The 26706-nt window shown below is 59.6% G+C and overlaps 1 protein-coding gene across 6 annotated transcripts in view; it reads right to left on the reverse strand.

Annotated features, from left to right (window-relative positions):
- Nucleotides 1-25492, reverse strand: part of KCNN1 (potassium calcium-activated channel subfamily N member 1) — a 33955-nt gene extending 8463 nt beyond the window's left edge. For 2 of the 6 annotated variants that reach the window (XM_039243266.1, XM_039243264.1), the window contains exons 1-9: nucleotides 25436-25492; nucleotides 22473-22587; nucleotides 11579-12061; nucleotides 10740-10835; nucleotides 7666-8084; nucleotides 7235-7243; nucleotides 4680-4821; nucleotides 1363-1473; nucleotides 645-772 (exon numbers count right to left, since the gene is read on the reverse strand). In XM_039243266.1, the coding sequence (XP_039099197.1) occupies nucleotides 645-772; nucleotides 1363-1473; nucleotides 4680-4821; nucleotides 7235-7243; nucleotides 7666-8084; nucleotides 10740-10835; nucleotides 11579-11980 (1307 nt within the window). In that variant the 5' untranslated portion in view covers nucleotides 11981-12061; nucleotides 22473-22587; nucleotides 25436-25492. Of the gene's footprint in view, nucleotides 1-644; nucleotides 773-1362; nucleotides 1474-4679; nucleotides 4822-7234; nucleotides 7244-7665; nucleotides 8085-10739; nucleotides 10836-11578; nucleotides 12062-16532; nucleotides 16588-22472; nucleotides 22588-25435 lie in introns of those variants that run through there. The other 4 variants (XM_039243267.1, XM_039243265.1, XM_039243268.1 and 1 more) reach the window with 3 other exon arrangements.
- Nucleotides 25493-26706: the final 1214 nt, after the last annotated feature.

A 26706-nucleotide genomic window follows, 5' to 3' on the forward strand; every position in this document is an offset into this window, starting at 1 on the left:
AGTCACAGACTGAAACAGGCTCCAGGCTCTGAGCCGGCAGTCAGCACAGAGCCCGACGCGGGGCTCGAACCCACGAACCGCGAGATCATGACCTAAGCGAAAGTCGGACGCTTAACCGACTAAGCCACCCAGGCGCCCCATCCATGTGGGGTTTTTAAAGCCCCGTGGGTGATTCCAGTGAGCAGCCAAGGATGAGAACCACTTGACTAAATATATTCTCAGGAGGGACTCACATAATTTCTAGTTATGTGATCTACATGATCACATGGATCAGGACACACATTTAATTCTGAGCTTCCTGGCAGCCAAAGCGAAAAAGGGAAATTGCTTAATATCTAACAGGTAAAATAGTGTTGGCTATTCTGGAGAATAAAATATGCTTCTGGCGATTTGTTTGGGATGGGCTGCATGACTTATCAAAGGTGACTGCCCTGGACAAGTGCCAGGCCCGTCACCTGCCTCCTTCTGACCATCCCACCCAGCATGATGCTGCAAGCCCCAACCACTGACCACCCGGATTGGAAGGGGCCATGACGAGGCCATGCGGAGCTGTCTGGCCCGGCCTGTAGCCTCCTCCCGGGGACCACAGCTGCCTCCGCACCGGGTGGACACAGAAACGTGAGCGGGAAAGGTGCTGGACTTACTGATGGATGGCTTGGAGGAACTTACGCTGGTGTTTCCGAACCCGGGCGTGGTCTGGCTTCTTCACCAGCCTCGTGTGTTTGTAGATGAGCCACGTCTCCCTGAGAACGTTAGCAGCGGCATTTTTTACCTGGAGCCAGAAAAAGAGCAATTCCTTAAGACAGGCACAAAACCGTGGAAGGCCCTGGAAACTTCCGGAAACCTCCAGAAACTCTTAGAGACTCCTGGAAATGCCCCTCTGGGATCCGGGGACTGTAAGGCAAGGCCATGTTGATGTGTCCTCATCTGCGGCTCTGTGTGTGTGTAGGTATGTGTGTGTGCACTTCATTTCGAACATTCAGCGCGGGCCGGACCCTTTGTATACACCTCGCAAGTGTTACATCAGCAAATCTACACGCGCTGCTATCTCTCTCACTTTATACATGGGGAAACTGAGGCACGGGGCAGTCGACCTGCCAAGGTCAGGCAGCGTATAGAGTGTACCTGGCTGCCCGGCCCCCAAACATGTGCCTCTTGCTGTGTGGCCCAGGGTGGGGCTATGACGAGGCACACGGGGGAACTCCTGAGGCCGCTGCCATGTCTCTGTGGATGGTTCTGGAATGTTGGCATGGGCAGCAGAGCACAGGGCAGGGCAGTGAGCGGTGGGCACATGCACGGGCCTGGCCGGGGGGGTCTGCCCTTGTGACCGGGAGAGGAGGTGGCTGAGACAGAGGTCTTTACCCGCTTGGTGAGCTGAGTGTCCATCATGAAGTTGTGCACGTGTTTCTCTGCCTTGGTGAGCTCCAGTTTCCGGGCCACCACGGCCACCACAAGTGCTGTGCAGCCGGCCCCCTGCACGCGGAGGGTGGGGAACACATCACCATCCTGCCCCATGGAGGTCCCAGGCCACAGGCAGGACACCCTCCCTCCTCCAGGAAGCCCGTCCCGATTCCACCCTCCCCTCTACCCTCCAAGCCCACGGTATTTGGCAGATCCCTGCCTGCTGAGCTCGCGGACTCCCAGTCGCACCCACTTAACATCAGCTGAATGTCTGGGGAGCGTGTCCCACTGATGCGCTCATCTGACCCCGACAGCCATGGGAGGTACGACCACTCTTATCCCCACTAGGCAGAGGGGGAAACGGAGGCTTGGAGATAAGAAAGGGAGAAGAAAAGGGCAAGATGCGCAGGTACATTCAGAGCTGGTGACCGTGGAGGAGGGAGGATTTGGAAGCATTTCCCTCGAGGCTTTGGGGTCTGGGGACAGAGACCCAGACGACACGTCTTTCTACGGTCACAGGAGGGGTCATGGGCAGCGTGAGTGAGAATCGGGCTGGCTGCCATTGGTGGGGCGTTTGCAGGTAGGAAGGAGCAAAGTGGGGGTCCCGGGAGGGAGGGGGAAGGGGGGGGAGTGGTGGCCTCCGTGACTGATGCAACCACACTCCTCAGGACGCCCTGAGCAGACCTCCCGGCTAGTGAAGGAGGGCAGGGAGGACTCGCAGGTCTGCGGGGGAGCAGCCTAGGAGAGAGAGACGAGCAGGAGTGAGGACCGGAGAGAGAGGAGAGGGCACACGGGTGGAAGGGGGCAGAAAAAGTGATGCGGGAGGGTGGGAGGGGGTCTGCCACCACGGACCAGGGGCCAGGGAGCCTAGAACACCCACGAGGTGTCACCAGCCCCAGCAGGGCCCGAGGAAGGTGGCGGGAGCAGGTGAGGCGGGCCAGACGGTGCTCCCCACCTGCACTAAGGCCACGCCTGATCCTTCCCTGCAAGCTGCTTCTTCCTGAGGCCATGGCCTCCAAGAAGGAAGAACGGCCGGGGCCACCTGACCAGGGATGCTCGGTTCTTCTTAGGGATGGAAGGAGACATCGCTGGGGAGGGGTGGGGAAGGGCCAGGGACACCATCGGACAGCCCTGGGCAGGTCTGGACCCCCACATGCCCAGCCTGGGCCACATGAGCACAAGGTCACCTTCTGAGAAAGCCCTGACGTGGGTTCCTGGATTTCTGTTCTCAGAAGAAGCCCAAACAAAACCTCCGGGGGCGGGGGGGGGGGGGCGTGTCCTAGTTTTATCGTTGTTTGTTTCCCTTGTGAATTTATTAGCTCTCTCTGTGGGTCACCGCCTCGAGTCCGGCCTGGGCTGTAGCAGGAGTCCTGGACTCCCACTACCCCTTCCTTACCAGTTCTTCCTTCTGAACATCTAGAAGCATCTAGAAGTCCTCCTTAGCAACTCTCTACTCTTTCATGCCCCCGTTTTCCTNTCTCTCTCTCTCCTAGAAATAAATTAAAAAAATAATAATAATAATAAATTAAAAAACAAAACAAAACAAAAAACCTCCAGGGGGAATACTATGCAGGAAGGAAAAAGGACACCCGGTGGTTCCGCACAATACCATGGAGACCACGTCCAGTGAAAGACGCTGGGATCAGAGGGGGCCACACTTGGAACTCCTTTTCCAGAAGGAGCCCCGTCCCGGAGAACGTAACTCGGCTTCTCCATTCTGTTGTGGACTTTCCGGGTTTGAGCTCGCCTTACCCAAGTCCTTTTTCGGTTTGTTTGTAAAGTCCATTTGATGGGAGTGAGGGTGGGATTGTGGCCCTCCCCCCGCTTTAGTTTTTTCCCCTCCCCTCTTGCAAAATAACATAAGCAAATAGCCGTGACGGCGTTTCACAAGAGGGGGGCTGTGTCCGCGCAGCTCGGAGAAGGGGGCCCCCGGTGGGGGCCAGAGGAGGATGAGGACCCCCCCCGGCTTATGCCCAAACAGGTTAGAGAGGATTCGAAATGGGGATAGAGCCGTGGGCCTCGGGAGAGAGTGACAGCCGACCACGGTCCGCAAGCAGCAAAACAGGGTGGGCAGAGACCCACAAGATGCCCTTTCTGTCTGCAGGAGAAAAGGAAACTCTTGTGTGGATCACATCCTGTTTTTGCAAGAACGGAGAAAGGGAGGGATACACTCCCAGGAGCGGCCCTGGGACGAAGTCGGCTTCTCTGGGGCTACTTTGGTCCTATTCATGCTCCCTGGTTTGCACATATGAACAAGTTACTAACTGGGGATTGGGGAGAAGAGTTTCCTCTCAGGGATCTAATAATCTGTAACCCAAGACACGGAAAAGCATTGGTGAAGGGGGTGGAAAATTGGAGAAAGAAGGTTCCAGAAGGAGGAGATGAGCAGGGAAACCAATGATGGAATCACGGAAGGAAGGTGCCAGATGTCAAAGGCTGCCCACATCCACAGATGGACTTGAGAGGTCTTGGGGGAGTTGGAGTGCTGCCAGGGCTCAACGAGCCACGGGAGACAAACTTCACAGCTTGGGGGTCAGTGGGGTGCTTGGGATGTCCCAAGCATCAGGCAAGGATGGGCGACTGAGCCGTGACGGTACAACCCAGAGGGTGTTGACTGGGTGTCCACACCATTCATCGTTCTAGACGTTTCACATAAAGGAACAGACAGGAGGGGCGCCTGGGCCGCGCGTCTGACTCTGGATCAGGTCATGATCTGTGGCTCATGGGTTTGAGCCCCGCGTTGGGCTCTGTGCTGACAGCTCAGAACCTGGAGCCTCTTTCGGATCCTGTGTCTCCCTCTCTCTCTCTGCCCCTCCCGTTTGTGCTCTGTCTCTCTGTCTCTCTCAAAAAGAAAAGTAAACATTAAAAAATATATTAAAAATAAGTAAATGAATAAAAAGGAAGAGACTTGAACTTTACAGGGAACAGAGGAAATGGGTACTGGTTACAGCTGGGGAAACTGAGGCACAGAAGCCTCAGGTCCCTAGCCCTGCCCCAAGGGCCGTGAATTAAGCAGGCTGCAGAGACTAAAAGGCAAGAAAGGCACCATGCTAAAAGCAGACCGTGGCACCTGGCCCCACTACATTTTTCTGGCTGGAGGAAGCGAAGAGCTGCCCTTAGGAAGCCCGAGGGCACAGAGTTCGGAGTCACGGCAAAGCTGCAAAGGAGGCAGATGATGAAGCAGAGGACACAGAGAGGAAGGGGCAGGCTGATGCACTACAGCTCACAATGGGGTGAGCTCCCCATCAGCAGGAGGTGTGCAAGGCCCCCACCCTTACCATGATGCCGGTGAGCAGGCACACGCCCTTCCCGCAGTAGGTGTGGGGCACCATGTCGCCATAGCCGATGGAGAGGAAGGTGATGGAGATGAGCCACATGGCTCCCAAGAAGTTGCTGGTCACTTCCTGCTTGTCGTGGTACCTGAGGGGAGCCAGGGAAGGCCCAGTCAGTCCACAGCAGTCTCTCTGCCTTCATCATACCCGCTGGTGCCCTGGGCCCGCCCGGCTGGGTGGGGGCCCTGACTACAAGGAGTGGACCACTCTGAGGGCTCAACAGGGTACCGGTGCAGGGAGAGGGGGTGGTTAGCACCCTCCCAAGGGTACCATTGGGCAGAGGGCCACCCGCACTCTCCCCCCGGGGTCCCTTCCACCCCCACCCCAAGCTGCTGCCCAGAACACGTGCCCTCCCTGGTGCTGGTTATGGGGCAGAGGGGTCCGAGTGAGGGTACATCCACTTGTGTCCACACGTGGACACGCGACCCCCTCCCGAAGACAGACGCACAGACAGATGCAGACACGGGTGGCCACGGGCGCCAGAAGCGGCAGGGAGTAGAGGTGAGGACTCAGGTCAGACATCAGGAAGAACTTCCCCAGGCAGCAGGGCCCCATGGCAGGAGGAGGGGGAGGGGGGCCCTTGGGGGACACAGGTGGCTGCAGTGTTCCAGGACTTGAGAGCAAAAGGGAAGTCCGTGTGCGGGCGGGGGTGGGGGCGTGGGGAGGGGGGGCAGCGCCAATCATCCCTGAATCCCCGCTTAGGGTTTATTTGGGAGGGGAGGGGGGAGGGGGCAGCTTGGCACTGAGGGGAGGCTCACAGTTAACTTTCGGGTACAGGGGTGAGCAGGCCCCAAGGGACATGATATCGTCCCAGGCCACAGCCAGCCCTGCGAACCCAGTCACGTGGGCTACAAATAAGTCCCGTGTGGGGTCCGCCCAGGCGGGGGGTCAGAGGTGCCAGCTCGAGGCTCTGCTCCAGCCCAGCCCCCAGCCTGCAAAGCACCTTCGGCTCAGGGAGCCCTTCCCTGATGAGCCACTCCTTCCCGGGCCTCGGGCCCTGAGGAGGTTCAAGGTTGGAGGTCCACTGAGGGGGCACGGGGTTGGGGGGGGGGGCCCTGGCAGGACACGGGAAGCTGGGGGGAGGGCTGGCGTCAGGGGCTAAAAAGGAGGAGGGCGCAGAAGCCCGAGGGAGGATGGGAAGGACAGAGACCTTCTCAGCAGGTCTGGGGTGAGGGAGTCCCTGTCCCCCACCCTGGGGGTCAGGTACCATTCCAGGCCCCTCCTCCTGGGCTGCCAGTCTGCTTGCTGAGTGTAAGGGAACCTGGGACTGAATTCCACTGAGGGATCTGAGCCCCAAGTTACCCTGACCTCTCTCTCTCTCGGTAGACCCACACCCCACACCAGAAGCGAAGGAGAGGGAGGCCCTCCAGCAGTGTGTGTGTGGGGGGGAGTCCTGGGCCTGGCTGGAGCTGCGGTGGGCGCTGCAGGACCACCCGGGACTCCCGAGGACCAGAGAGTGGGGGGCATGCGGGAGGCAGGACGGGGGGTGGGACAGAGCCGCAGGGGCAGAGCGAGGCAGGCGAGGGGGCTTCAAGCAGCATCATGGGGCTCAGAATTTAGGACTGGCTGCCCCCCCATCCCCCGGGTCCTGCCTCAACCCCGGGACCCCTGCAGTGACCTAGACTGCACCTCAAGGGCGCCCCTCCTGCTCCGCAGACCACAATGCAGACCCCGCCCTGACAGGGTGGGGGATGGGCAGTGGGAACTGGCAGAGGGATCCGTCAGGGGTCCAAAGAGACCCTGTCTGGTCACGAGACGGTAAGCCTCGAGGACAAGAAGGGCTGGGCCCTCGCCCCTGTGACCCCTCATCAGGCTGAGGGAGGTGCCGTGGAGGAAATTAAGGGGTGAAGACGGGGCGGGGGGGAGCCTGGAGGGGCCGGTCCAGCCCAAGGACCCCCAGGAAGCCCAGTCTCAGCTCCACCTGCCATAGAGCCCTTCCAGGGCCTTCCCCAGCAAAGCAGGAGGTAGGAGAGGCTCCTGCCCAGGCGAGGCACCCCCATATCCCAAGAGGCTCCATGGGGACCCTCCCTTCCCTGAAGCACCCTGTGGGTCTCCGGAGCTGCCCAGGAATCAGGCCCTCAGGAATGCCCCTTTGCCCCAGAGCCTCCGTTTCCCCATCTGTACGTTGGGTTGACGGCTTGCACTCTCCAGGGCTGAGAACAAACCCCGTGCAGAGAGAGGTACGAAAGGCCGCGCCGGGTTTTATTTACCCCAGAGCCACGTAACTCTCCGGAGGGGCTGTCCAAGGCCCCCAGGGCCACCTGGCCAAACAGGACCCTCCCAGTCTCGGAGACAAGGGCCTCCAGGATGTCCAGCGGACACGGCCCGAGGGCAGTTCCTGCTGGCCTGTCCAGGCCTTGTGAGCACTCTGGCCACCCCGCCTCACCTCCCTACGTGCCCCACCCCCCACCCCCCGCCCCTTACGGCAGCTAATCTTAAATTCCTGGCGGACAGGACAGCAGCAGCTCTGTGCACACAGCTTGGTCAAGGGTAGGACTCACATGTTTTCCCTACAGTCCGGTGGGGCGGGCGGAGGGGAGAAGGAGAGCTGATTAAATTGTGGGGGAAACAGGCAGATGGGGGGGGCATCCTGTTCCCGCTGCCTCCGTTGCCCTGGGCCAGAGGTCAGAGGTCAGCTGCTTGCAGCGGAAGAGCTGGGAGAAAGAGGAGCATAAGACCCCCCCCACCGCCTCCCTGGGGGAGAGGGCTGGGGTCCCAGAGGGCTGTCGGTTGGGGTAGGGGCGGGATACACAGGCTGGAGTCCCAGGGATGAGGGAGCTGTGCTTGACGGATGGCCACTGAGGCCAGAAACCGGGGAGTGGGGGCGGGGGGGGATTGTATGGGTCAGGGGATGTGACGGCCAGAGGAGCCCTGGGTCCCTGAGCCACAGGGGGAAGGGGGGCCACAGCGGTCGCCAGGGCCAGGGGCGTACCTCTCGCAGACGCGCACGGTCCAGGCGGCGATGATCCAGGAGGAGATGCTGAAGACGAGCAGCACGGTGCCCGGGCAGATGGTCATGAGCGTCTTCATGACAAAGCGCGTGTTGAAGGTGATCTTGTTGAGGGCGCCGATGCTGCGGCTCGAGGCATCCGTGAAGATCTTGCTGTGCAACAGCATGACGCGGCCCAGCAGGTAGAGGCGCAGGAACATGGGGACAGAGAGCAGCACATCCACGTCGGCCTCAGCTGCCGACGGCGCGTACGTGAAGGCCAGCCGCGCCGTCCACGTGAAGCGGTAGTGCCCCGGCACCGGGTGGATGGCGCACACGGCCAGCTCCAGAGAGATGAGGAAGACGCGCTCGCACGTCATGGCGATGCGCCAGTCATCTGCCCCGTTGTCCACCATGAACAGCTGCAGAAGGCAGGTGGTGGTGGGTCTCGGACGCGCGCCCGTGTCCCCTTGCGGAGCAACCCCGGCCCGCGCCACACCCGGCCCCCCCTGCTTGGCCTTTACGAGAAACGTGGGCTCGTAGGTGAAACTCCCCAGCTCCCGGGGTTAGCTGCCATTCAAACTAACACCTGGGGACAGGCGTTCTCCAGAAAGAAAAGGCGAGGTTACCAATGACCTAGCAATCTCGTCCCAAGGGATGGATGCAAGAGAAGTGAAAACAAGCGTTGGGGGGAATAAACCCGTAAAACCAAACCAGAAAACAGACATGGGAACCAATCTTGGTATACGAACAATTGCCCAAAGTGGAATCCACCCAAGCGTCCATCAGTGAATGAACAGATCACCAAAATGAGGTCTTTCTGTACAATGGGACAGTATTCAGCCAGCAAGACGAAGGAGCTCTGACGCTCCTACAAGGTGGAGGAACCTTGAAAACATGCTGAGTCGCAGAAGGCAGGCACAAAAGGCCACCACGCAGAGCTAAGGGGACAGCGCTGCCACCCCAGTGAGCTCGGAAACAGCGGCAGTGGGCATTCAGAACTCCTAGAACTAGCCTTGTGAGCTCTCTGGCTTGCTCTGCATCCGTCAGCTTTCCTTCTTTCAGATTTCTCATCTGGAAGAGGGATGTCTGGCCTATGCCTGTGCCACCCCTGTATCTTGGGAGACAATGACCTGTCCAGCTCTCGGTTGGAGGGGAGTGGCGCTTTCAGTCTCACCCGTATCTGATGCTTAGGTGAGACTTGGGACATGGAGTTGGTGCTGGAATGAATGAAGACCTTGGGGGCTGTTGGGAAGTGGTGAATGCATTTTGCATGGGAGGAGGCCATGAATTTGGGGGATGGGCCAGAGGCTGGAATGTCCTGGACTGACTTGTATACCCTCAAAATTCATAAACTGAAGACCTAACTCCCATTGTGACTGTGTTTGGATAGAGAGCCCCTGCCCCCAACGCCGCCTGCTTTTTTTTTTTTTTTTAAGTAGGCTCCATGCCCAGTGCGGGGCTTGAACTCGCGACCCTGAGATCACGACCTGAAGTGAAATCAAGAGTCAGACGTTTAACCAGCTGAGCCACCCAGATGTCCCTGGAGAGAGGGTCTTTAAAGACTTTAAAGAAGCAATTAAATTTAGGGGCGTCTGGGTGGCTCAGTCGGTTAAGCATCCGACTCTTAATTTCAGCCCAGGTCATGTTCTCGCCATTCGTGGGTTTGAGCCCCCATCAGGCTCTGCTCTGACAGCGTAGGGCCTGCTTGGGATTCTCTCTCTCCCCCTCTCTGCCCCTCCCTTGCTCACGCTCTCTCTCTCAAAATAAATAAATATTTTTTAAAATGCAGGAAGTAATTAAGGTTAAACGAGGTTATAAGGGTGGAGTCCTAATCCTACAGGACAGTGTCCTTGTAAGAAGAGGGGACTCCAGTGACAGGCGCACACAGAGAAAGCCAAGGGGACACGGTGGGGAGAAGACAGCCGCCCGCAGGCCGAGGACAGGGCCTCGGCAGAAACCCACCCTGCCAGCACCTGACCTTGAACTTCCGGCCCCCAGAACCGGGCAAATACATTTCTGCTGCTGAAGCCCCTTGGCTGTGGTGCCCTGCAAAGGCAGCCCGGAGAACACTCATGGCACTTTGGGTTTTTAGGGGTTGAGTCACATTCCACTGTGTGGCCTAGGACATAGTCATACGCCCTTCGGTCTGGGTTGTTTCCCCTTGTTGGTCACCGTGAACAGGGCTGCTGTCTACACGCGCGTACAAGTGGCGCGTGGATGTAGCTGATGTGGGTTTTCATTTTTCTTGGATGTCCTGGGGCTGCTGGGTCATGCGGTGCCACCGTGTTCGTCTGTATAAGGAACTCAGTGCTGTCCCCAGCTGCCGTCCTTTAAGAACTGCTTCTTTCCAACTCAGTATCCCTGTCCCTCCGCTGTCCCCGGCCACAGCCAGCGTCCCTCCTTTGCGCTAGACCCTGGGTGTGCCCCGGGACGTCTGCGGATGCTTCAACCCAGGCAGGGTTTTCCTCCACCCGTCTCCCGCCGGACCGCAGCCCCTTCAGGTTGGGGGTCGGGGTCAGGACCCAGAGCTGACAGCCTCTGGCCTCCCTGGGCCCTGGGGCCAACCCCAGGTGACATCTTGCCTCATGTGACAGGCTGTGACAATGGGCCCTGAGCTGGGCTCTCTTGGCTCCACTGAGGTTTCGATAAACTCCCTAAACTGGAGAACAGACTCCCTGGCATGGAATAAATCTGCCAAAGGCAGGGTCTAAGCAAATAAGAACAGAAGCCCAGGTTCCAAGGCTGCAAACCCTCGGGAGCCCTCAGGGCTGCGAAGATGCCTTATGTGTGCGGGACCCCAGCTCACCTCTGGCTCCCTTTTGCCCTCTTTTCTTTTTGCTTTTTTTTTTTTTTTTTTCCCCAAATAACCACTAAAAAGTAAAATACAAACAAGTATTCTCAAGAAATTGAGAGTGATCTAAAAGATATGTCTTCACAGAGATCTTTTTTTTTTTTTTTCTATAAAGAGGCTACTGCTCCTTTCATGTTTTAGGGAGCCGGGGTCCCAGGTGGCTGCTGCTGGGGGGTCTCTGGGGCACGGAGACGGGACCCGCCCTGGCCAGCTGGGCACTGACCTGGATCTCCCGGGCGTGATAGAGGACGACCAGGCCCAGCAGGATGAGCGTGGAGAGGCTGATGAGGCATTTGAGTGCGAACGAGTACAGGGACTCCTGGGCAGAGAGAGAGAGAGAGAAAGAGCAGAGGGCAGGGTGCTGGGGGGGGTTGTGTGTGGCCCTCCTGACCCCCCGCCAGGGCTCCCCACTCAGGAAGCCGTACTCCTGTCCTTTCTCCTTAGGCATGGGTCAATGGCAAGGCTGGTCTATACTTCAGAGTGTATAAGGCCTGGCCTCCTAACGGCCCTGTACATCACAGTGGATCAGGCCTGGCCTCGGCTAGGTACAGCCCTTCACAGTTTGGAAGGTCTAGCCACGTCCACTTTCGCCAGTTCACGGCCTACTGGCTGATGTGCCCTGATCTCTGTCCTCACACACCCTTAGGTAGCACGAGGGGACGCACAGCCAGGGTGGTAGCAGGCCTTCTCTGGGGCTCTCCTGTTCTGGGCCTGGACTGGGGGAGGGGGGCAGCCCTCTACCCCCGACCTGAGGCCAGGATGTGGCCTGCTGGTGCGGGGCAGAAGGAATGGGCTGGAGCCTAACTCCCCCATGTGCAGCCTGCCTGCTACCCCCAGAAGGTGGACGCAGTGGGAGGGCCAGTGCCCGCCCCAACCCTGCCCCCAGACCCCCCCAACTCTGCCAGCATTTTCCACCTGCTTCTCCTGGGGCCAACACGGTCCCCGAGCCTATGCCCAAGGGACACTGGGGGCCAGGGGGGCCCAGAGGGGCAGTGGGGGGCCAGGGGGGCCCATAGGAGCAGCGGGGGCCAGGGGGGCCCAGGAGGGAAAGGCCACGCCTACCTTGCTGTAGACGCCCCAGGACAGCTCCGTCTCAGTCACCATGACGACAATGCCGAACATGCCAAAGATAAGGGCGTAGTCACTGAGGCGCTTCCGCTTCTCGAAGAGCGCCCGCCGGTGGCCCAGGCGGTGGCCCACGTTCGGAACCTTCCCCGAGTCCCTCCTCCCGCCTGCCTCATCCTCTTCATCGTCTTCCTCTTCTTCTTGGTCCTGGGGCTGCCCACGGGGACTGCCAGGTGAGGATTGGGCTGGCTCGCCTTTGGCCACCACCACCTGGAGGCCTGGGCCACGTGGGGGCTGGGGGGGGTGGCCGGCCTCGGGCTCCGAAGGGTCTCTGCCCAGGGCACCCAGCCCGCTGCCCGGCGGCCGCCCCCCACAGCCATTGTGGCTGTGGCTGTTCATGACTATGTGGGTGCCGGGGTTAGGCTCGCTGCAGGCCACCCGGGGCCCAGCATGGCTCAGTGACCGGGCTCCTGCGCTGACCTGAGGGGCACAAGGGACACAGTCACGACAGGGCCTTGCTAACTGACCGGAGGGCAAGGGACCCCTGCCGCCACCCCAAAACATTTTGAGGCTCAGGAAGCCATGAACCCAGACACATGACTGACATGTGGGTTGGCCAGCCAAGAAACACCTAAGTCAGCCTAGACTCCTCTCCCGCTCAAAACCCTCCCATGGCTCCCCAGTGCTGCTGCATAAAAACCAAATACCTCACTGTGGCCAGGAGGAGGCCCTCTGTGGCTCCTACCCACCTCAACCCTCTCACTCTTCCAGAGCCATTCCCTTCCAGCCCCATAGGCATCCCGGTCGCCAGATCCTGACAAGCCTGGTCCAGCCTGGGGCCTTTGCATCTGCTGTGTCCTCTGCCTGGATCACCCTCTTACTGAACTTTTGCCCACTGATTTTCTGTCTCCAAGTACCTAGGACAATGCCGAGCACTCAGCTGACATTCAGGGAACACTCTGGAATGTCTGCAGATGGAATCTGCCGGCGGGTGTGCCTGGGAGGACCAGAGGCCATGTAAGTGGTGGTCAGGAGGTCGCTCCAACCTGGGCTTGTCGCCTTCTGACCTTCAGGTCCAGTGACAAGTTCATGTCACCCTACTGAGCCTCCGGGTCCTCCCCGAGAGCTGTCCCAAGTCCTGAACATACGCAAGCATGGGGTATCCGCGTGGGGATACCTACAGAGACCCCCAGCCCCCTCCTGCCTACGTGGAAGGAGGCTTGTGATCTCCCAAGAGATTCCTGGACCAATGTGGCAACCCAGTATTTACCTCTAAGATCGCACACTAGGGCCTTGTGAGATGTGCTCGGCCTGGCCCTGTGACCTCGGGTCAGCCTCAGTGTCCTCTCCAAGCTACCAAGGATCAGACGGCCTGAGCGCCCCGACACCCTGGGATTCTGCCCTTGCAGAGGGCAGTGTCCTCTGGCACCATGTTCGAGAGCAAGGACCTTCATGACAGTGACACACATACGAGGAGGCTGCCTTGGGACTCTCACCTCCTGGGCCCCAACTTGCTAGCCCCTCCCCTGTCCCGCCCCAGCCCACCATCTTCCCCTCCCTCTACGTGCCCCCTGAGGCCACTACCAGCCAATGTTTAGGGCACACCTGCTACAACATGCCAGACTCTGTCCTTCACACCAATTTTCTCTGCGATCCTTGCAATACCCCCAAGAAGGGGGGTCCTGGGGATTTGGCTGGTTTGACAGATAGGGAAACTGAGGCACTGTGCTGTGAAGAGGCATCTCCTTCTAGGGCAGATTCTGGACCGGGCTGCTTTGTGAGACTGTCTCACCAGGAATAAGTGGGGCAGCAACAGGTAGTGGGCCAAGTGTTTGCCCCTTTGAAAAGGCCGGGCTGGCATGTACAGCGGGGCCCTGTGTACCAGGCCCAGGAGAGAGGGCTGTGTGTCCAGACAGGGTGCCTCTACAGCCCTGACACCACAGTCTGAGCAGGGCTGGGGAGTAACAGACACGGAAGCTGTTGCATCAGGACATGTGCCAAGATGAGCCACGCTACCACCTTGGCCAGGCTGTCCACCTCATGTCTGACACCTAGTCTGGCCACAGCACCCCCCCACCAGGCAGTGTGTCCCACTCACCAGGTGTCCCCTGATGCTGGCACCAGCACACAGTAGGAGGACAAGAAACCTTCCTTTCATGGCACAGCGACCTCGTGAGCGTTAGGAAACATCCCTTCCCTCGCCCCTCCCCATCCATGACATCAACCAGGCCGTGGCGACATGTGGCCTGACACGTTGGTTTAAAAGGCCTGGCCTCACACAGGTCTAGCACTTCACGGTTTATACAAGCTGGTCTTCTGCGGCCCCAGCACTTCACAGTTTATAAGGCTGACCTTGGCTCGGATCTCTCTCGCCACCTTCACGAACACGCAGGGGCCATGCTGCTCCTGGGCTAGGCCCCTGCTTGCCGCCTGCATGGGGCCGAGAGCTTGTCACCAGGACACACACAGCGATCGCAGCCCCTGCTCTCACCCAGGAGATGAGGAAACCCCAGGCATCGCTCCTACCATCTCTCTTGGAAGTGCAGAGGGTCCTCCCCCAGGGCTCAGGGGCACAGGCTGGAGAGGCAAGTGGCCTGGCAGACAGAGCCTGGAGGGGGTGGGGGTGTTGCAAACGACCTTCCGAAACGCACTTACGAAGATGCAATTTGGGGATGTGACTCAGCCGCCCGACGCGCAGGCCAAATTCAGCCGTGTGTCGGCCACGCTCCTCCTTGCCTGGCAGCCTCGTCCTAAGGTGCCCTGGGCAGGGAGGGCGTGGGGGGATGGATGCAGGTGGCTTCTAGGAGGGAGAGAGGTGGAGGGCCTTCCCATGGCCCATCACGTTACTGTGCACACGGCGCTTCCTGTGGGCTTACTGAGCTCTTTATCAGAGTCATCACATTTAATTCCCATCACCACTAAGTGAGGCAGGTAGCATTCCTGCTCCCATTTTACAGACGGGCGACAAGGCTCAGAGAGGTCTAGCACCTTGCCCAAGGTCACAAAGCCAGGAAGGGGGCAGAGACAAAGTTGGTGCCAAAGGGTGGTAGGATCTGCCCAGCTCCCTCTTGACAAGCCACCTTCTGGGAAGGGAGCCAGCCTAGCCCTGCCCCTGAGGGCTCATAGTGCTCAGGACACAGGCATGGTGGGTGCCTGACCCTCCCTGTGACCTCAGAGGAAACAAGACAGAGCGGCCTTCCGTAGAAGGGGGCAGCCTGTTTCTGCAGTTCAGGTGGGACGAGCGGGCCCTGGGAGACAAGAGACCCCACCCTTTCCCAGTACACCTTCCCCTCCCCCACTGCAACCAGGCCCACAGCCTGGGGTCCCTGGCACCCTCAGAGATTCCCAAAGAACCAGCAGCCCTGTCTAAAACTCCGGCCAAGGTCTGGATGTCTGTGAAAGGGTGTGTTTTTCTGGGTGAAGGCCTTGGGTTCGCTGATGAGTTCTAAGCAGTTAGAAACACCCTGTGGGCTGCACCTGGTTTTGAAGGTCCCTAGAATTGCCAAAATTACCTAATGTGTCTGGGGCATGAGCCCGCTGTTCACTGAAGGGTGAGCTGAACTCCCCTCCTTTCACGCCACCCCGAGAAACACTGTGGGAACCCTGGGGGTTACCCGTGGCAGGGGGGTGCCCAGGAGGACTCGAGGAGTGGGGAGAAGGTGGGCAGGTGCACGAAGCAGGCCAACTGGCTTCTCCAAGCTTTTCTACCCAACAGAAAAACAAAGAAAATGCCCAGACTCCAAAGGTCCTCGAGTGAGCCCTTTTACAAATGATGGGTTGGTGCAGTGGCTGCCTGGGAGGGACCCTTGGGTGTCCCGGCCAGGATGAAGTCACTGCCCCCTCCTCAGCTGTCTCTTCAGTAAAGGGATGTCTCAGTGGCCCCACCCCTCACCCCCAGCAGGTTGGTGGCCAAAATGGAAGTGAGAGATCTCACATGGAAAATGCTTCGCATGTGGCCGTGGGTACATCTGAGGAGGTGCTGCTGCCCAGTGCCACGCTCCGTCCTTCAGCGCTGGACCAGAAGGTGCCTGTCTCCAAGGCAGAGAGCTCCCCCCCCACCCCCCCGCCTCTTGGGGTGAAATGCACTTCCCACCACTCCCAGGAACCATGGCCAGAGAAGCACATGGCAGAACCTTCCAGGATGTGTGGGCGGGCTGCGGGGTGTGCGTCCCTGTAGAGCGTGCGCAAGGACCCTAAGACATCCTACCCACCGGCACTGTTTGGACCCTGGCTCTGCAGGGTGCACAGGATCCACTTGCCCTTCCGCCCCTGGGCTGCCCAGGAGTGGGCACAGTAAGGCGCTGGCTGCCTAATTCCCTTGGGCGCCCCCCCCCCCGCCCCCATCACCAGCAGTCAGGAACCTGCTGGCAGTGAGCAGGGTGCAATTAGCCTGCCCTGCCCTCCCCGTGGCCGCCTCCACCAGTGCCCTCCACTCTGACCCCTCTCCATCAGCATCTCCCATTTGGCTCCCAGCCTCCAGCACTCACATCTGCAGCCTGCCCTCCAGGACAGCCAAGGCAGTGCCCTGTGTAGGGTACCCCAACCTCAGTCCAGGGACAGCTGAGAAACCTGGCTCCTTGGCCCCTGCAATAGGGCGACCCTAAAACGCCCGTATCTGGGGGCCAGTGGTGAAGGGTCTCCTCCCTCCCATTCCCAAGTCAGTCCCAGGTCGCTGCCTTCACCCCAAGAGCTCCCCCCACCGTATCTATGGGAGTTTAGAGACTCGCTGCTCTACCCCGGCCAAAGTGAACCCAGTACCTTCCCCCTCTGCGATGGGGGTCCGTAAATCTCCACTCACTCAGGCAGTGCACATACACACATTCCCTCCCTCTCCGCGTCCCCTGGGTTCCGGATCCTACGGAGACCCTCTGTCCTGGCCCCTGTCCCAAACCGCGTCCCCCTCCGGGACGTGCCTCCCTCTTTGGGCGCTCCAGTCCGTCCCTCCCGGTACCTGCAGGGCTCGGCTCCCGTGGGCAGAAGAGGCTGGAGGGGAGAGGGTCCCGCGCGGCCGCAGACCCTCGCGTGGGGGCCGGGGCCGGGGACGCGGCCGGGGCGGGCAGCAGCCGGCGGGCGTGGGGCCCGGAGGCGGCCGGGCCGGGGGCGGCGGCGGGTGCATCCCCCGCCGCCCTGTCCACGGGCCCGGCCGGGGGCGAGCGCCCGCCCGGGCCGGGAGAGGAGGGGGCGGTGCGACGCGGGCGGCGCCGCCGATTGGTCGAGCCCGGGTTGGCCCCGCCCCCAGCGACCCCGCAAGCCCCGCCCACATTTAAAGATCCCACATTCCCGGGAGCCCCCTTGGGGGGGTCCCCAGCGCTCAGCTGGTCCTCAAACCCGCTCTCTGGCGGGACGCAATGGAGGGGGGCTGCCTTATTAGCGAAGCGATAACTCCGGCCCCCGACAGCTCTCGGGAACTCCTAGCTACCCCCTTTTCCAACATCGGGTCCTCAAACTCCAACCATCCTTCAACCCCTCAAATACACGCATTTGCTGAGGGGCGAACTCTGCAAAGCAACCGGACACTTCCGTCCTGAAACGTCCTCCTCACGTCCTGCTTGCAGGATGTTGCCAAGTGGAGGGTGCCTAGGACCCTGACGTGGGGGCTTCCAGGAGCTGAGGGGGTGCCTGCTAGGGCCATGGGTTCAAGGCCATCTTCTTCCAGAACAAGCCCCCACGCCCATTTCTAACCCTTACCACCAATGCCAGGAGGGCAGGCCAGCAGAAGCCTGCTTTGAGGGTGTCCAAAACCAAGCTCCTTTCTGGCAGAGAGGGTGGCTCATTCATTCAGTTTAATAATGGCTGGAGGGGGCCTTGGGGACAGGGAGGTGGGGACAGACCTCTTTCCTCCTCCTCCCCCTAGGACTCACCCTGTCCCAGTCTGGCTGAGGGTGACTGAGTCCAGCTCTGACCCTCCCCCTCCTTCCCCATCGCTCTCCCGGTGTTTTCTTCCAGCTCTGAGCTTGGGACAGGGTCAGGACATCTGATTGCTCGTCACTGCCTGCGGCCAGCTGATCTGTTTCCTCTGTGGTGTCCAGAAAATACCTGGACTGAATGAATGAATGAATCTCCTGGGCCAGTGATGAGGCTGAGCAGAGCCCAGGGATGGCCTGGGGTCCACAGACAAGACTTCTGTTTCTCATCCCAGCCTCTTGGGGACACCCTGAAGAAAGCCTGGCTATGGTGGCAGAGGAGGCCTGGGGACCACACACGCCCTCTCATGCCCGCAGGGGTGCCAGAAGGACCCTAACTGGAAGCATTTTCAGGCATGCTCAAAGAGCAGCCATTCCCTCGCCATCCCCCCATCCGCTCACCAGTCTCCCACTCCAGGCCTGCCTGGCCCGGCGGGGGCTCTTTCTAAAGAAAAGTAGTGATGGAGCCACCCACATCTCCCTTGGGACCTGGCACACATCCCTGTACTGCATTCAGTGCCTCAGCCCCTGACCACAGAGCCTGCCCCTGTGCAGGTCCCTGCCCCCTAAGAAGCATCCAGGCTGTGCCCATAGGCTGACTCCAGCCCGTGCAGGCTTCGGTGAAGTTCCTGCAGCATCTGATGCTTTTTGAATTCAAGTCCAATATGGAAACAACCAGATATTCATAAAAGTATGAGCCACAGACCCTGGAAGCTCCCACCAGGCCCCCCATCCTGAACAGTCCCTGAAGGTTCTGCAGCCCCCCCTTCTCTCTCTGCAGAGCTCCCTCTTTCCCCTTTTGGGCTCATCTGCCCTGATCAGGGACCCCCTTGAAGGGGCTGAACTTAGGATGGCCGACCTGGTGAATGATCACCGCCCAACCAGCTCCGCGCTGCTGCCTGCTTGAACCTCACCCCTCAGAGACAAGGCTGGCAGAGATGGACAGGGGGCAGGGGTGGATGGAGGTGGCGCTGGGGGCTGGGATGCCCCCCCAGGACTCACACTCCCAGGAAATGGGAACAGGCAAAGGTTGGGGTGGTGGCTGAAGAGGAAGCCCCTCTTCCAGGAGCCTAAGGGCTGGGCCCGGGGGGCCACAAGTCTAGGTCCAGATGCAGGAGACCGGGAGAGCCTCCCAGGGGCCGAGGGCCCCACGCGCTGCCTGAGTAGGGATGGACTGGCTACTGGGCCCCTAGCCCCCCAGCTGTCCATCCACAGAAATCTCAGACCCATCCAGGGTCTGACAGATGGCTGCCCAGGAAGAGGCTAGACCCCGAGTCTCCCCTAAGTGTGGAGACAGTGGGATGGGGAATGAATCCACTCACTTACCCCTTCATTTATTCACTCACTCACTCATTCATTCATTCACATAGCCACCGAGCTCCTTCTCTGAGTCTGCTGCCAGGAATGCAGAAGCTAAGCTACGAAGCTGACTTTCTTGGAGCTAAATGTCTAGAACTCTAGGAACAACTCTCTTCCAACAAAGGGACCAGTAAGACTTCCATAGATAGACAAAAACATCAGGAAAAGATGCAATGACGCTGAGAAAAACAGGAACGGGGATGGGGAGACTTTGGGGCGGTCATGAGAGGCCTCCCGGAAGGGGGGGCATTCAAAAGGGGCCATGAGGCAGGCCCTGGAAGAGCCAGAAGGGGGCACCTGGGAGAGGGCAGAGCAAGGATCAAGGCTGAGGTGGGCAATGTTCGAGGAAGGGAAGGGAGACCTGTGTGGCAGGAGGGAAGGGGCAAAGGGAGGGGGCGAGCCAGAGGCTGGGAGGGGTCCCACCTGAAGGGGTGAGTACGTGAGGACTCAGCAGACTGGGAGTCATGGGGGGTTAAGCCCTCTAGGGTCCTGTGAATTGTAAGGGCAGAAGGGGGACAGGAAGTCCCAAGGGAGCTGGGGTGTGTATCTTGGAGGGCTTATTCCTGGGCTCTCTGGGACGCAGGGACTTAGAGAAGCTTCATTTCATTCTCTCTGTGTTTCTTGAATGCCTCCTATATACAAGGCATGGACCCAAAGCAGAGATATGGTGGTGGAGACACATAAAGTCCACAGAACTCGTGTTCTCAGCAGGTAAGATGAGATCCTGACTCAGTAAGTAAATACAACTGACCCTTGCAGATGGTCCTCAGAGGAAATAAGGTCAGCGAGGGGTGGAGAAGGGCTAAGCTTGGCAGCCCATGGTCCTCCCCATGGGCAGCCCACCCAGTCTCTGCTCTGGAGCACTAGGTGGGAGCCCGGGCGTGACAGGCAGACAGAGAAGAAGCATTGTCGTAAGCACAGAATCTCCACAAAGCAGCCTCCGACCTGGGAGACCCTGTCACACTCACCAGGGGACCTATTCCAGCCCCCAGTGTCCCCTCCCTTCTCATACTCAGGCTGGAAGGCTCCAGACTGACTCTTCCTTTCTGGCCACCCCCGTATCCAGTGGGACCCCAGGTCTGTCCATCCTTGTCCCTACATTCACTTTGTCCCCATCACTGCAGCCATTGCTTCACCATGGGCCCTGGTGGCCAAGGCGGGACTGAAGTACGGTAATCTGCTGTGTGGCCATGCTAGTTTGAAGAGTACCCCCCCCCAAACCTCCAGTCCACCTGGGGCCTCCGAACATGACCTTATTCGGAAACAGTGTCTTGGCTGGCATGGTGAAACTAACATGAGGTCATAGAGACGAGGGCGGGTCTTAACCCAACCACCGGGGTTCTTCTCAGAAGGTCACGTGAGACAGATACAGACGCTGGAGTGATGCAGCCATAAGCCAAGAGACACGTGGAGCCTCCAGGAAGCAGAGGAGACAAAAAGAAGGATCCTCCCCTACAGCCTCCAGCGGGGCATGAGGCCCTGCCGATACCCGGATCTCAGGCTCTGGCCTCCAGAACTGTGAGAGAAGACATTTCTGTGGTTTTCAGGGTGTGGCCATGTGACTGAAGCCCCTGGAAAGTCATATAGCGGTCACAGGCAAGGCGCCATCCCTCTTTGAGCCTCAGTTTCTTCAGCGGGGCAGTGGGAGGCCCTCCGAGGGCAGTGAGAAGGGCTAGGGATCCAATGCCCCTCATGGGCTACGTACACAGCAAGCACTCACTGGATGCTCCTTGTTGCTACTAGCCTGATCGGGATCTGAACCATTTCAAGTGCCTTCCTGAATCCTCTGGCTCCAGTCCAGCCTCTGCCAGGCCCCCCAGCGGCATATTTCCTGGCTAAAATCTCATTATGCTGTTTCTAATTCTGAGCGTGCAGTGGCTCCCCATGGCCCTCATGGTGTCGGTACAATTTGACCCTCAGCACAACTCCAGTTGGGCACCAGCAGAGACCTACTTGCCCGACTAGACCCAGCTCAAAGAGAAAGAACACCTCTTCCAGGATGCCTTCCCAGATTTCCCAGGGCACAACAAATCCCACCCTCCCCCCTGTGGTTCCTCGGCAATGGGCAGAAACCTGGCCACACACAGTCCATCCTCCATGCCCAGCGTAGTCCCAGAATCTGCCCACTTCTCTCAGTCTCTGCCTCTACCCAGTCCTGGCTCCCCAGCTGAGTCTACCCCATTGCTCCCGGGCTCCCCTCCGGCCTTCTGCCATTTCCTCTCCTGCCCCAACAGTCCCTGCTCTCCACAGTAGTCACAGAGGCTTTTGAAAATCATCAATTAGACCACATCTCTCCCTGCTCACACACCCTCCATGGCTTCCCACTGCTCTGCAGTCTATTCCTTTTTTTTTTTTTTTTTTTTAATGTTTTTATTTATTTCTGAGAGAGACAGCATGAGCACGGAGGGTCAGAGAGGGTGACACAGAATCTGAAACAGGCTTCAGCCTCTGAGCTAGCTGTCAGCACAGAGCCCGACGTGGGGCTCGAACACACAAACTGCGAGATCATGACCTGAGCCGAAGTCGAAGGTCAACCGACTGAGCCACCCAGGCGCCCCTCTGCAGTCTAGTCCTTTACCTCAGCCCCTCTGTCTTCATCTGCCTCCTCTCTCCCCCTTGCTCATTCTGTTCCAGTCAAAGTAGCCTCCTCACTGTTCCTCAAACACGCCAACCTCATTTCTGCCTCAGGACCCTTGCACGTGCTATTTCCCCTGCTGCTTGCTATGCTGTTCTCCCCACTGTCACCTGGCTGGCTCCTCCTCCTCCAGGTGTCAGCTCATGGTCACCTCCTTGGAGGGGCCCTTCTGCCCACCCCCAGGAGCCTCCCTCTCCCCGGGTCATTCTCTAATACATCAAGGTGAGGGGCCCCTGGAGGGTTCAGTCAGTTGAGCGTCAAGCTCGATTTTGGCTCGGGTCACGATCCCATAGTTTGTGAGATCAAGTCCTGCCTTGGGCTCTGAGCTGACAGTGTGGAGCCTCCTTGGGGTTCTCTCTCTCCCTCCCTCTCTGCCCTTCCCGCGCTCGTTCATTTTCTCTCTCTCCCTCTCTCAAAATAAATAAATAAACTTAAAAAAAAAATAATGCACCACTGTTTTCTTTCCCTGCCAGTATGTCTCAAGGGCTGATCTGGGCCTGCCTCGGTCCCTGCCGTGTCCCCAGCACCCAGCCCAGGACACACAGTACACCTGCTCGGTGTTTGTGGACTGACTAAATGGCCATACACAGTTAGAACTGTTGCCTCCGTTCTCTCCACACCCCACCCCCATGGGCAGCTCCTTGCTGACCCTGAAATGTCAGCCAATGTTTGCAGGGCAAAGAAGGAATAAAGGAGCTACTCTCCCTAAAAGCTGGCTCAGGGGCTGAGACCACGGAATCTGAGTGGTGGAGGCTATAGGGGCCGGGGACCTGCCCACTCCTCCCTTCCGGCTGTGCGACATGGAGCGGGTTCCCCACCACCGGTGACTGGAGAAAATGGACAGTGACTCTAGAAAGCACAGCTGTTATTGTTGTCATTATATTGTTAGCATGATGTCAAAGGTTGGCACTTTTTTCTTAAGTCACCAGATTTTCCATGTAGCTCCGGGGCCACTCTTACCTCCCAAACACGACTCAAGCCTGGATTCACTCACCCTGGTGTGCAGGGGTCTCTCTGAAGCGCTGCCACCACAGGGCCTGTCCCCTTCAGTCTTGATGGATTACTGCCTGGCTGGTAGGGGGCTGGGCTGACTTTTGTCTCCCCTTGACCTGTAAGGACCAGACATGGGTATGGGGTAGAGAAGGCAAGGCCCCAGGAGGGCAGGGTGCAATGATCTTGAGAGTCGATCTGTCTTCTAACTAGCTGAATTATCTCGTAAGCTTGAAGGAAGCTTAAGATCAGCTGTGCTGTCTGGTCCCCTGGGGCCTTGTTTCCCCGCTCAGGCTCCTCGATGAACCCTCTGCTGATGTCTCCATCCCATTCCGGGCCCCCTCCCTGGAAGCCCACTTCCTTCCGCTAGACACTGCACACTAAAGGCTCTATCTGCCTTTCCCCATGCTGTTCCCTGTCTTGCTCCTACATCCCCCCCAGTTCCTTTCCCACAGGCAGATCTAGGTGGATGAGTCTGGGACAGGCTGGTATAAGGATGAAGGAGTTAAAGATCCCTGACTCAGCCCGCCGCATTCTTGGCCACCCCCTGGCCCTCACCCTGTCTGTAGCTGCCCAGGGGTCTGTAACTCCCTCAAGGAATTCACTCTGTACTGGGCTGTTGCTAAAGCCCTATGGTACCCATGGTGCCCAGGTCCCACTCCGGAGCAAGGGGCTAAAGGAGATGCAGAGCACCCCAATGGCGGGGAGGAGGGAGGGAGCACGTCCCCAGAATGGAACTGAAGGGGAAACACAGTATGAGGTGGACATTCCTCTGCCCTTCCTCTTGCTGGGGATCTGGAGTGGGGCCACTGGACACCTCAGGGGCTGCCTGTTCTGGCCGGGGGTGGGGTGGATCTGACTCTGGCTCTGGGAGAACAGGGAGATTGTCCAAGGTCACCCAGTGGGTCGGTGTGCTCTAGAAGTACCCCTTGCCCTCTCTCCCCATCTCCCCTTCAGCAGCCAGACTTCCTTTGAGGTCTAAGGCAGCTTGAGGAGACTGGCGAAGAGGGACTAGGAGGGACAAGAGACCTGGGAAGGAGCCAGGGAGGGGGCTTAGCCACTCAGTCCTGTCTGAGGCCTCCAGCAGTGTGGAGGGACTTGGAAAGCCGGTGGAACTCCCCCTAACCAGTTCCAGACAAGGCCCTCAAGCCCCACCCTGACAGTTAAACGCAGGAAGCAGAGGACCCGGGAGCGGACACCACCAGCTGAGTTCTGGGGTTCGTGAGTTGGCCACAAACACAGGTCTGTCTCTGCCCAGCTGGGTGACCTTGGGTAAGTGCTAACCCTCTCTGGGCCTCGGCCCCTTTCCCAGTCAATGAGGTAGGGGTGGGGGGGTGGAGCTTAGGGAAGAGAGCAGAGGAGGAGCTCTCAAGCACAGTAGGTAGGCCGGCAGGTGGGGAGGGTTCCCTTCCACTCTGCAGTGGGCCATGGGGGAATCCCCACCACACTCAGTGAGAGGTGCAAGGACTGAGGGGGTTAGGAAGGGGAAGGAAGCAATGGAGCAATGGAGCTCCCCCCCCCGCTACTCACCCCCCTCCCGCAAGCGCCGGAGGGTCCCCTTGTCTCCACCTTCACCTCTGTGGGAGGACATCCCCGCATTCCAAAATCCGGGAGCGGAATCCCCCTCCTCACAGGGGTATGCGGGGGGGGGGGGGAGAGGGGAGGGGGCGTCTGGAATGACTCTGGGCTTGGAGTTGTGGGGGGGGAATGGAAGGGGTTTCCCTCCCTCCCGCATCTCCCCCCTTTGAATTCCCGGAGTCGGGGCAAACCCTGGCCGAAACGCCCACCACGGAAAAGGGGAGCCGCTGGGACCTCCGCCCTGTAAGCCCCCACCCCCACCCCAAAGCCCCACTACTGCCTACTCACCGGCCAGAGACGGCCGCCGCCGCCGCCGGAGCCCCAGCGCCTGGCCCGAGCGCGAAGACAAGTGCACGGCCGGGCAAGGGCGTGTGAGCCGGGAGGGTGTGCGCGCGCCGCCGCAGAGCTGACCCCCTCCCCGCCGACCTGGGCCCCGCCCCGCCTCCCCGGGAGGGGCGCCTACCCGGTGGAGCGAGACCGGCAGACTGCGGCGGCCACAGTGCGACCCCCCTCTCCCCACGATGCTTTTCCAGAAAGGGTGGGGAGGGAATCCCCCTCCCCGCAGGAGTGTACCAGCCAATCTCTAAGAACGCTCCAAGAGCTGGGAGGACCCTCTGCCGCCGCTGGCCCACGACGTTCATTTTACAGATGGGGAAACTGAGACCCAGAGATGGGGAGCCCCTGGCCAGGGCCCAGCGCCCCAGCAGCATAGAAACGCGGCTGCCCGCCTCTCTTTGGGGGTCTCTCCCCACGGCGTCCGGGTTAGGAATGGAGCCTTGGAGAGAAAGGAAGGCAATAAAGCCCCCCACCTTGAGCGGGCTCTGGGGCCTGGGAGGTCCAGGGGGAACCCGGAGGCTTCAGGCAGCTGGTGACGTTGCTGGGGCTGGAAGGTCCCAGTGAGGGAGGGGTACCTCGGGTGGTCAGGAAACAAATCACAGAAAACTTCTCTAATGTCATTGTTGGGCTCTGACGTCCCTCTTCTCACTGCACGATTCGGGGACCCCGCCGAACGTGAACAGCAGGGGCCTGGGCCACGAGATTGTGAAGGTCACTCTGCCAAATTAGAAGAATGCAGCTCCCGGGGTTTGGGTCACTAGGGGGTGGCAGAGGGGACGCTGCGCGGGGCTCAGCCCCTCCTGTGACCTTGGCCCTGTTCTGGCCCCTCTCTGAGCCTCTTTCTTGCGACTGGACAACATTCACTTCTGGGGTCCCTCCAGCTCTCCGAGGTCTTTGGGGCTGCCGCTGCATTTTGCTGTTCTCCCGTTCCCTCCCGCCCTCAGGAGGAGTGGTGCCCTCCCGGACCACCGTGTTCCTTCTCTCGGTCTCCTGCCCCTTCCCCCCCCCCCCCCCCCGCAACCCCACCCACCCAGTCTTTGAACCCCCACCCACCTTCTGCCTTGGCCTGGGATGAGAGGGGTTTCCTCTTGGGAGCCAGGAGGCTTCCACGAACCTCCATCCTTTCTCTTTTTGGTTGTTTTTTTATCCCCCCTCTTTTCTTCCATTCATTCTAAAAATAGCCCTCCCCTCTCCAACTCTCCTCCCCTCCCCGCCCCACCCCCCGCCGCCGCCGCCGGGAGCCTCCCTTGGAAAGGTAATGCGCTTCCCGGGTGGGGTCCCCGAGGCCGGGATTCCGCGGCGCGCGGGCGGGGCTGGAGGACTCAGACCGCGGGGGATGGAGTGGGGGGCGACTGAGAGCGCATTCCCCTCCCTCCCATTGTGTGTGAGATGCTCTCAGACAGAGCCGCCAGCGAGACCGTGACCGTGTGTGGAGGGAAAGAGAACAAAGGGGCGGGGGACCTCTGGGGGATTCACTGTGGAGGAAGATTGAGGGAGGGCTGAGGGCACCGCAGGGACTCCACCGACGAGGGGGGTCCCACCCATTACCTCTGTGGGGATGACTCTCGGCCAGTGGGGGGGAGGCTGAGGTCTGCACGGTGATCGGACACAGGGAGGGAGAGTCAAGACTCAGCTGTGACAGGGTGGCTTCTTGGGGGGAGGGGCAGCCCCCCCCCTTGAACCTGGACATCTACCCTGTGGAGCCCCCAGAAGGCCCCTCCCAGTCCCACCGCTTCCTGTCTTGTCCCCATGGTCTCTCCAGTTCCGTCTCCGCGGTGCAGCTACAGAATTCCATCCTCAGCTACGTGACTGATCACGTCCCTGTCCTCAGAAGGGGCACCCTCCTCCTTGAACTCTCCACCTCCTCCAAGTCCTGAGTGCTCTGGCTCCCACTCCCTTTTGTCCCAGCACAAGGGCTGTCCCCCGAGGCTAGCCACCACACTCTTGCCACACTCAACCTCAGTGTTAATGTGTCCGGCCTCCGGGGCTTTGCATCTGCTGTTCTTTCCGCCAGGATCCCCCTTCCCTCACCCCCTATTGTCTCTCAGAGCCTGGTTCAAAGTCACCTCCTGCTCAGGGAACATCCCTCTAGCTTACGGTGTACGGTCTTCAATTCCTGGTGTGCTCTCCGCTACTCGTTCACCGTCTGCCTCCCCCAGGGAATGTGGGGTCCTGGGCAACTTGGGCATGGCTGATGGGAGGTGGGGCCCACTCTGACCCAGCAAGGCCCCAGGAGCTAGCTACCCAGCTCCGAAGAGAGAGATGGCACCACTGCCCGGCTAGCCACCCTGGAAAGCACGCCAGGGCATGGCACAAAAGACCCA

The sequence above is a fragment of the Hyaena hyaena genome, unplaced genomic scaffold (genome assembly GCF_003009895.1).
Source record: "Hyaena hyaena isolate Hyena2069 unplaced genomic scaffold, ASM300989v1 scaffold_227, whole genome shotgun sequence".
Classification (NCBI taxonomy): Eukaryota; Metazoa; Chordata; class Mammalia; order Carnivora; family Hyaenidae; genus Hyaena; species Hyaena hyaena.